Here is a 10,962-nt window from a genome sequence, read left to right on the forward strand (position 1 = left end):
TTGGTCGTTGAGCTGATGTCAGATTTTCCTGTCCTGGTGGTTCTTTTATTGCTTGTGTTTGTGTGTCTGCTGTTTCCTTTTCACACTCTTTTTGTTGTTCTTTTTTCCCTGTTTTAAATGATCTTCCTGTTCCCCCCTCATATGTTTTGTTGCTTGATAAACACAGTATCTCATTGTGTTGCATTTGTGTTCTGGTTGTATTCTGTCCTTGCGGGTCACTAGCAACTGTGAGTTCTGTGTGCGCTTTGATTGGTGTATTGTTGTTGTGTGGCTCTCTATGTGCGTTGTGGTGAGTGTGTAGCACTTGTGGTCAGATAAAGGGGCTTCAGAGAGTGTATGTTCACTTTAATTTACTGCCGTATGCACTGAAACAAGTGACACATTTATGAACACACTATTCACTTTACAGTTAGGTTAGGCAACATATGATGCTTCCAAACTACAAAACCATATTTATCAGAAAGAAATATTCACTTAAATGATCATTTCTCACCTGAAACACAAAAGATACATCCATAACCACGCTTTTAGATTTATTCTCAAACTTTAATGATCCACAAGGGGAATGATTTGGACACAGTAGCTCACACATCACAACATAAGAAGAAATAATATAAGAAAAAAAATATAGAAATGGTAATAAATTCTCAAAAAAGAGCAAGAGACAGGTGTTGAATAAGACATAATTATATACATTTAAATGTACATGTCAAAGTAAAATAGATAAGTAATAATTTGTTACATAAGGGCAATGTTGGGAAGGTGACTTTTAAAATGTATTCCCCTACAGATTACAGATTACATACCCCAAAATGTAGTTTGTAACATAATCCATTAAATTACTTAAAGTGAGTAATGTAATCTGAATACTTTGGATTACTTGATTTGTTGTAGAGAAGCAAAGCCGAGGAAATCGTAACATAAGAAGTTTTGTCTGGTAAAAGACAGTCCACACAGCATGATTTAGTCCTGTTAAATCCTGTTTTAGACCTGTTTTAGACCTGGTTTAGACCTGGTTTAGACCTGGTTTAGTTTCCGACAATGAGTGGAATTAGGGGGAAAAAAAAAAAAGGGAATAGCCCAAAATGTAAAAACAGGAAAATATCGGCATGTAATCCATTTATTCCAACAAAGTAACTGTAATCCAATTACCACTCATTGAAACAGTAACTGTAACTGAATACAGTTACTCGTAATTTGTACTCTGATTATGTAACTCCAGTACATGTAATCTGTTACTCCCCAACACTACATAAGGGTGAGTTATTGTACAGTTGTAGGGAGTATTATAGTATGAATGTAGTCCTGTAGTGTTATCTGTCCCTCTATAGTTTGGTGCAGTGGGTGAGAGTGCATTCTCAAAGTTTTATGTGGTTTTATTCAGTGCGACACTTCAAATGAGCGCGAGATCTGTCCCTGTCACTGGAACCCGGGACCTGAAACTTGGAGTTCACCACCTGGCGGAGCTCTGATGACGTGGTTCAGAAGCCGAGGATCCTGGGAAGTGAAAAACTCCCTCTGCGCTCACTTGTCCTGTGACATGGCAGGTCAAACCGTCCGGATCATCATCAGTGAGGCGCTCGAGGACCTGAGTCCGGAAAACCTCACCAAATTCCGGATGGTGCTGTGGGAGAGGAAGAGCGATGGACTGCGTGTCACACGAACCCAGGTGGAGGGGAAGACCTGCCTGGAGCTGGCAGACTTCCTGGTGGAGACGTTCACCCGGGACAAGGCCGTGCAGGTGACGGTGGAGCTGCTCAGAGCCATCAGGTGTAACGAGGTAGCGGCGGAGCTGGGTGAGCGCGCTTTTACGCATGGCACGTCTCTCCAGCCGCCACCATCCCATCCACCGCTCTCACAGATTCAGGCGTATGATTTAGGCGTATGTAGCTTCACTGAAATATATCCTGAAGTGCTCTTTTCAACGGTTACACTAGCTGTGTTTACTTTCACTTTGGAGTTTGTGATGTATCTAACACTGGGACTGTGCCACTGTAGTGCAGTCCTGATCTGAGCACATATAAATCCATGTGCACAATACCAACATCACCAAATGCTTTTGTACAGACTCTTGAGATCAGCTCTGTGAGGTTCACCTCAAAACTGTGGAGTCACTGGAGCTGATGCCTTCATGTAATAAGACTAGACTTCTTCTGTAATACTTACAGTTACAATGTATTTACAGCATTCTTATGACTTATTGTGTTAGCTACAAATCATGTGTCTTCACTACAGTTAAACCAATATATATTGATCATTGGCTAACATTTGGACTGGTCAGCATATCGGTTATCGGCCTTAAATCTCCAGCCCAGGCCATTATTTGCTTTTCTGCTGCTTAAAGAATACTCATAAAACTTTATTTGAATAACAACAACACACTATTAAAGGGTTGTGGTAAAAAAATTAAATAAAAAATACTACAATCTACAAAATATCGACTCTCTGGATTCTAAACAATCGGCTTCAGCTCATATTGTTCACAGCACAACACCATGAATAGAAAATAGTGTAATACAGGCACATTAAATCATACTTTTTTGTTATTATTCTTTTTCCTAATTTGGATTTTATTCTAATGTTTTCAGATAAAAAGGCAAAACCCCCAAAGAAAAAACTACAACCTGCACAAAAAAGGCAGTCTCCATCAGCTTCTGGTGAGTTTTCTGTAAATACTTTTACTGTAATTTGACCTGACCCAAAACACAGGAGAAACAGACCACAGCCCTGAATATAACTACAGTATAACTGTCCCCAACTTTGTAATAAGTTGTAAAAGTACTAGTACCTCTACTGCAGGAGTGCTAAAATACACATGTCTGAGTAAAAGCTTATGGCAGGAGTGTCCAAATGTTTTTCACTTATAGAAACAGACTGATGGGCCACACAGTGAGTCGTCCATGTGCAGCTCTGACACATGCACTGTAGATTTAGTAAAGGGTCCATATGACACTATTTTCTGATCTCTGTTCTAATGTCGTTTTCTCATCACAAACAGACATGGAGTTGTGTTTTGTTTCATTCATGTTTAACAAACAAACCATGTAGATTTAAGCTGAGTTCTTCTCTTAAACAGAAAACACTGTTCCACCTTGTGATGTCATGTTGTAATACAGGAAGTGCTTATTTGAAGTAGAATCATTTGGATGACTTCAGCTCTGAAGTTTCCATTCTCTGCTGAACTAAAGTTAAAAGGCAGCTGTTAGCTTGAAGCTACCACTTCATGACATCACAAGTTGGAACACAGTATTTTGAGATTTGGAGATGTAGAATAATAATAATTGTTACTCAAACATGTGTGAATGAAACAAAACAGAACTCCAGGTGTGTTTTTGAGAAGGGAACAACATTATAACCTGGTTTAAATGTCAGAAGAGTCCATTTTGCTTCATATAAAATCATTAAGGTCTGAAATATTATTAGATCTGTGTCACAATGCAGTGTGATTGTGATAGAATTACTTACATTTGCAGTTGATGGGCATGATTACTGCTTATAATGATACGACTAGGGCGCTATTTCCACTGTCTATTTAATGGAATCATATTGTTGCAAATATAATAAATGTTCTTCATGTGTTTCAGCCTCTGGAGCACCTGCTGCACCTCAGAAGAGTAAGTGTATTTCAGACACACACAGAGCCACAGCTGAAGCAGCATTTAATTCTATAGATATCTATAGATTCTCTGGCCCTCCTCCTTGAACGTTACCATGGATAAAGAAATGTTCAAAAATATGTATAAAAAGCATATGAGTTTAATTGAATCTTATAAAAACATACAGTAAAGCAAAATACATATAGTGCAAATATAATACAGGAATTACAAAATGGAATCACTTCATAGTGCATTATTATAAGGCCATGTAAAATTATCCAAGCTTATTTCATTCTTTCTTTCTTTAGAATCATATGTATGGTATTTGGAAATAAGTATTTAAAAGAAGACATTTCAGACTGTAGCAAGTACTACATCTGGACAATACACATAATGAGCTTCAGTGTGGACAAGGGAAGTCAACTAAAGTAATTTTAGTACCACAAGGACATTAAATGTACTACCTAGAAATGACATGAACAAGGGCTTTCTCCAAATCAATGCCTTTCTCAGGCTTTCTCAGCAATAACATTTCCATAGAGAAAAGCATCTGACGGACCCTCCATTTAAAAAATTACACAATGCACCTTGAAGTGTTTTTGTGTTTATTTGGTTCAAACAAATTAATATTAATAAATGAAATAATATGCATCAAAATAAATCAAAGGTTACAAGACTATGGAAAACAAACCTTGAACTGTGCTGTATCCAAAATCACTCGAAAGAACACAGATACTAAAAAAAGAGTCCTAAAACCAAAGATGAAAACAAAATACTTGTCTCTGTAAGACACAGTAACTGTACACGTGCCATTAAGGGCCTTATAAAGAAAAACTGGAGCATCCTCAAAAGCGACCAGTCACTGGCATCTGTTTTCCCTGAACCTCCATCATTCGCTGTACAAAGAGCATCTACTTTAAAAGATTAACTTGTGAAAAACTATCACCCTGCAGAAAAAAAATGTTTTTTTCCTAAACTGTTTGGTACGTTTCAGTGTGGTGCCTGTAATCACTGTACCCACATGAATATGTACATCCTTTAAAGACTCTTCAGGTCCAAAAAATTTTCACACATGTTCATTTTGCAAACTGGAATACCACACATGTGGTTTACATGGTCTACATGCCATAGGTGTCTTCTTGCTGTTTTGTGGGTCTGCCCTTTCCTCATGATTGGCCAGCCTTAATATAATTTATATTTTTTGCTTCTTATTTTAGCTGTATTTTTTTTCTTTCAGAAAGAAGAAATGCATCTCATTTGAATGTAAGTACACTGTTGGGACACCATGTAAAACTGTTTCTGAATATTGATTAGAATTGGCTATATTTTCTTGCAGTAGGACTCTGTGGTCACTTTATAGCCTATAGAATGGATCAATTTTGTACATGTTTCTACAAAATTCATTTGACCTCAACCAGGCTTAATTCCTAAAATCTTTGTGTTATGACAAGTTTTTTTTATGTTTTTTTTTTTCAATTGGCACATGGTTTGGTGTATAGTACCTGCAGAATTTGTGAAGAAAATTACAAAAATGAAGGAAATAGCAGTGAGTTAGCGAGTCTGCCTATGTCATCAACACTAACAAGTCCATTTAAATTCAGGGATGTTGGACTCACTTCTTTGCCAAGTCCAGACTAATACTGTATCTGCTGTATCCCTATGCTGCAGACCCTCTGACTGGATCTGTTGTGGGATGGGGAGTGCATGAGAAAGACACTGGTCTGCTATGTAATGGGAGGCAAACGAATTGTGGAACATAGAGAAAACTAAAAAAGTTGACGTGTGTGTGCACGGGCATACAGGGTGCTTACTTGCATCGTGGGGCTCTGGAGCTGTACCCATAATTTTTCCCCCACTCCAGTTTGGTAACCTGTCATATGCACTTTAAACTTAACCAGGACTAAATTAGTCAAACATTGACACTAAATGAGTTGCCTGAACCAAAATGTACAGCTCTGATCCAGCCATATTCAGCAGCGTCATTTAAACACCTCAAACACCCACAGGCTTCACAGTGTGTGGGCACAGAAACAACAACTAAATAAAATACAAAGCATCCAGAACACATGCCCTCCCCTCAGCTGCTCCTGGAGGAGCAGCGGCTGTACTCCGAGCTCCTCCCATGTGACTGATCTCACCCTGTCTCTAAGGGAGTGCCCCTGTGGAGGAAACACGTTTATTTCTGGGGGCTGAGCTGTAGCTGTACTTTACTGAGATATAAATATTGAGTTGAGTTGTTCTAAAATGTTTTATTTCAGTTAGCTCATGTGTGTTTTGTTTGTCTCTTTTATCATAAGGAAACCCCCAGTGGGAGTGAGCCCGGCCCATCTACTGCCCAGGCCAATGGCTCAGTGAACTCTCCCCAAAAAGAGAAGGGAAAAAGGCCCAGACCAGGGCAGCAGGAGCTGTCTCAACAACTGCTGCTGTTTGGTCAATACAAAGGCAATAGCATTGACTGGCTTCTGCAGAACCACGTGGACTACGCTGGATATGTGGTGGCCACTCACCGGAAAGAGAGAGAGGAGGGAAATATGAGTCAGAGTAAATTAATGAAGAACAAGGTACAGCACCTCCAACCTCTGTCACATCAAAAACATCACAATTCTGTTTCTCTGTCTGTAGAGGCAACTCTTTACACCTTTTCAACTTTCAAGGTCTCAGTGAAGCTCCACAGGTAGGGTCATCAAATCCAGGGTTATGGTGATTTGAGGAGAGTAACAGCCCTCAGGACAAAAGTGTCCCTTCTCTGTGTCCGTCCAGGGGGAACCACAACAGGAAAGCCCCTCCTAAGCCTCACTGTAACTTTGCTCTGTTGTTTCAGTTGGTGATGAGCTAAAGGGAGAGGGGAACCATCAAGGTATTCAGTGAAGGCCCAAGAAAAAATATTGAAAGAATTTTTGTACTACTAATAAGATTTTTCAATATTTTTTAGTCAGTGAGTAATAAATACTACACTAGTTCTAGATCATTCTTATAAACTTGGACTAATATTTCTTGGGAAACAAAGGGTTAACATAATTGAATGAAAATGGACCAATCACAATGTTTCTTTGCTATCTGGGTAAATCTGTGACTCTCCCTGCAGCACTGAACTAAAGAAACAGTTGCAGGACCTTCATGGGCTGTAACGAAGACTCGTCCAATTCAAGTCAATGTGGGGATGAATTGGAGATTGACAGTTTAGCCAGTTGTATTTCATTGAGTTATGGGCGGGATCATATCACAACATTTTCCGGACCTTAACAAATACCCTGTGATAGCAAATGTAAGTGAGACCCCAGCATCAAAAATCGTGCTGGACGCTGTGGGTGTCTGAAAGAAGAAGAAAGAGAAAGACCCAAGAACCGGAGCTCGGAGCCGGGCCGGCCACGGATCCATCCATCTGTAGTTGTTGAACAGAAGCTAATGATAATTAAACAAATATATATATATATATATATATATATATATAAAAAAAAAAAAACTAAATTAAGTGAATCTGTGATTCACTTAATTTAGTTTTTTTTTTATATATAAATGATGTGATGATAGACAGTGATTGGTCCTAGTGATCCTTGCTGACTCAGAACAGTGAGTATAATCCAGGATGTTGACAGCAGATGTCTATGGCTACAGTCCTCTCTGCTCCACACTCACACTGGTCAAAACAAGCAGGTTTTTTTTGCAGGTGTGGTCTGCGCTGAACTTAATTTATTGTTCTTTTCAACAGAGGCTGAGATATATTAGTGTATTTTATTAGTTACTATTAGTTATTTTATTTTTATTTGTACAAACACAAATCAGTAGGCTATATTTCTACATCTTCTAAATCTTTAACTATCTTTGCTTTTGTTGTTAATTTTTTGCTCTTTGTGTCTGTGTGTGTGTCTTTCTCAGGACGCTCTGTCAGAGTACGTGAGCCTTTTCCCAGAGGCGGAGAAGGAGGTTCTCTTTTATCACCAAGGACAAACTCCTCTTGGATTCGGGAAATATGAAAAACTCACTCATTATGAACTGTATGAGTCCAAAAAAGATGCCCATAAGAAGTAAGGATTCATTATAACTGTGTTATATTAACTATTCATAAATATGGTAAAAACTACACTACACCTACCACAAATTACTTCTTTTAAGAAATATTAGAAGTACATACTGGCAAAATGATGACTGGTAACCCCACATGGGTAGTTTTGGTGTGAACTTTCTTTCTTGTTGCTCCTCTATTTTATCTTAAAAATTCTGTTTTGATTGTGTCGTCAGCTTGTCTCCATGGCATTATAAGTATACTTATATTTAGCAATATAATATATTTATATTTTTTGTATTGTTAAGCAGACCTATTCTGCAAAATTTACTTTTAATCATGTTATAGCTGTTTCCCCTCACCATTGACCCTCTGAGGTTGTATTTGCTGTGATTTGTACATGTTTGAGTCTTTAAACTCTTATTTTTCAAGACACCATTTTACAGATCAACCCTTGTTTTCACCTCCATCAGTACAAGCCCACTCCTCTGTACTTACTTACCTATTTTTTTTATTTTCTTACTCAGTGATACTTGTGGCATTTGGCAGCGTTGCTTAGTCATTTTGGTACAAATGAAATCTGCTACTCATTAATTTCCGACTCTTTGTTGTGATGACGCGACATCAGCTCCCATTGAGCATCACAGTTTTCTAATGTGGAAGTCAGCGCACTCGTCTCTTTTATGAAGTTGTTTAGATGAATATTGCAATTTAAAATGCGCTAATTATAACCATGAGTGTCAGAGAATATAACTATAGAGCACATACACAAGGACAATAGGTTTTCTTTAAGCAAAGCAACATCTTCATTAAGTAAAGAAGGTTTTGGACTTTCCACCAGAAAACAACATAGTGCCTCTTTAAGAAAACACACACCCAAAGCACACCTCAGCTGTGTTTCAAACAAGAAAAGCAAAGTCCCCAGTGCAGCCGGTCACAAGGCTGGTTTCATCTGCGCACCCAGAGTTTAACAAACTCACTGCTAATTTCTTTTTCTCCTTGTGTGCAGATATGTCAATTGGCTCCATTCACAGAAGAATAATAAGGACCCAAAGATCGTGGACTCTGCAAAATACATTTTACACCGTGAATGCAGGAAAAGTCAACCTGGCATCAGGTGAGGTTCAACCCTTCTGATGAGCCATAAATTGATAAGTTCCAGAGTTGAGTTTTTTATTCTTTTTTCTATACTGTAGTGTAGTATGTGCACAGAGCACTGATAATGAAGCCTTTGAATTGTTTACAACAGCTCCCTGTCCACAGCAGTTAGGCTGGACTTTGTAATACTTTTACTACTACTCAACTGTGGTGACTGTCTGAAACATAAAAATGACAGATATTCTAATTCAATCTTGGACATGACTCAGAAGCGCAGCCTGGTGTCATGTGTATTGGACGTGCACGGACATTTGTCTTGATTTGCTCTGACCATGATCTGTTCTCTTTTTCAGCACTGAACTTCCTGTGAAGAAACAGAAGCAATGATTCAAAACGTTTTTAGGTCTTCAAACTTAAACAACTGCATGTAAATTGAGCTTTTTCAAAATTTTGACATAAAAATATTGTAAACTAAAACACATTTTTGCATATGACATGAATCAGATTTTATAATATATTTATTTATTTATTTTTTTTAAGTTTTTTTTTTTTAGACACATGATCAAATAATTTGATGTTTTTATACAGATTTTTAAAAAGCATGTTTTTTATTTTTATAACCCTAACTCCACACACAAATAGGCTACGTAATTCTGGGTTTGAGAGATTTCCATTGAAAACACTGATAAAGCAGTTGTATTAAAAAAGTTCCACACAGTATGTGTAACTGTATAAATGATTGAATCATTAATAATGATTAAAAGTGAATCTGTAAAAGTGACTTTTTGTCATTTTTCAGTCTGGGGTTTGAGTTAGATTAGTCCGGGCTTGTACCTGATTTGGTCTGTTTATGCTTTAATCACATTTAATCTTTATATTTTACTCTGTTTAAGGAATGCCACAATATGAAACTAAACTGTGAGAACAAACTTGATGTTACGATAATCCACAATTATAGACCTCATCACCAAACAAGAGTGAAAGTCTTTACTCACTTTATTTCACTAATCTGTCTCCTGCTTTCCTCCAGTCTGTGAGCTGCTGTGTCAGATCAGACTCTACGTGTTTCTGTAGATGAATAATGTTCTTCTACATTTTGGCTTGTATCTTGTATTTGGCTTTGCACAGAAAACAACAACAGACATAAAGAGACAGATGAAACACACTTTACATTAGCTTTATGGTTTTGGAGCGCAGAGTGAACTGGACTCACTCATGTCATTTGGTGTCATAATCACAGGTGGGATTTAGGATTCCTGTTTCTCCCCTTGTTCTGTCTTCCCCTCCCCTCTGTGTTGGTGTGTGGGTAGTCCTGGTTTAGTCACACAGCTGAGTCTTGTTTTAGTCCTGGTTTAGTCACACAGCTGAGTCTTGTTTTAGTCCTGGTTTAGTCCTGGTTTAGTCACACAGCTGAGTCTTGTTTTAGTCCTGGTTTAGTCCTGGTTTAGTCACACAGCTGAGTCTTGTTTTAGTCCTGGTTTAGTCCTGGTTTAGTCACACAGCTGAGTCTTGTTTTAGTCCTGGTTTAGTCCTGGTTTAGTCCTGGTTTGAGTCTTGTTTTAGTCCTGGTTTAGTCCTGGTTTAGTCACACAGCTGAGTCTTGTTTTAGTCCTGGTTTAGTCCTAGTTTAGTTCTGGTTTAGTCTTAGTGTAGTCCTAGTTTTAGTCCTAGATTAGTCCCGGTGTAGTCCTGGTTTAGTCCTCATGTCATCCTGGATTAGTTCTGGTTTAATCCTGGTTTAATCCTGGGGTAGTCCTAGTTTAGTCCTGGTTCAGTTCTAGTTTAGTCCTAGGTTAGTCCTGTTTTAGTCCTGGTTTAGTCCCAATGTAGTCCTAGTTTAGTCCTAGGTTAGTCCTGGTTTAGTCCTGGTGTAGTCCTGGTGTAGTCCTGGTTTAGTCCTGGTTTAGTCCTGGTTTAGTCCTGGTTTAGTCCTAGTTTAGTCCTGGTTTAGTTTTAGTGTAGTCCTAGTTTAGTCCTGTTTTAGTCCTGGTGTAGTCTTGGTGTAGTCCTAGTTTAGTCCTGGTTTAGACCTGGTTTAGTCCTGGTTTAGTCCTGGTTTAGTTCTGGTTTAGTTCTAGTGTAGTCCTAGTTTTGTCCTAGGTTAGTCCTGGTGTAGTCCTGGTTTAGTTCTGGTTTAGTCCAGGTTTAGTCCTGGTGTAGTCCTGGTTTAATCTCGGGGTAGTCCTAGTTTATTTCTGGTGTAGTCCCGGAGTAGTCCTAGTTTAGTCCTGTTTGTCTTGGTTTAGTCCTGGTTTAAATTTGGTT

General features: G+C 38.4%; 1 protein-coding gene across 1 annotated transcript; it reads left to right on the plus strand.

The window, feature by feature from the left end:
• Positions 1-1,485: 1,485 nt before the first annotated feature.
• On the plus strand, positions 1,486-9,178 carry LOC129411880 (uncharacterized). Its single transcript, XM_055164148.1, has 8 exons — positions 1,486-1,796; positions 2,589-2,657; positions 3,585-3,614; positions 4,834-4,859; positions 5,894-6,157; positions 7,473-7,621; positions 8,609-8,716; positions 9,051-9,178. Exons 1-8 carry the CDS (start codon positions 1,541-1,543, stop codon positions 9,082-9,084), a joined length of 936 nt encoding a protein of 311 aa, XP_055020123.1. The 5' UTR covers positions 1,486-1,540; the 3' UTR covers positions 9,085-9,178.
• The last annotated feature ends 1,784 nt before the right edge of the window (positions 9,179-10,962 follow it).

Source organism: Boleophthalmus pectinirostris, unplaced genomic scaffold (genome assembly GCF_026225935.1).
Source record: "Boleophthalmus pectinirostris isolate CB_2022bp ecotype Guang Dong unplaced genomic scaffold, ASM2622593v1 HiC_scaffold_6, whole genome shotgun sequence".
NCBI classification, from domain to species: domain Eukaryota; kingdom Metazoa; phylum Chordata; class Actinopteri; order Gobiiformes; family Gobiidae; genus Boleophthalmus; species Boleophthalmus pectinirostris.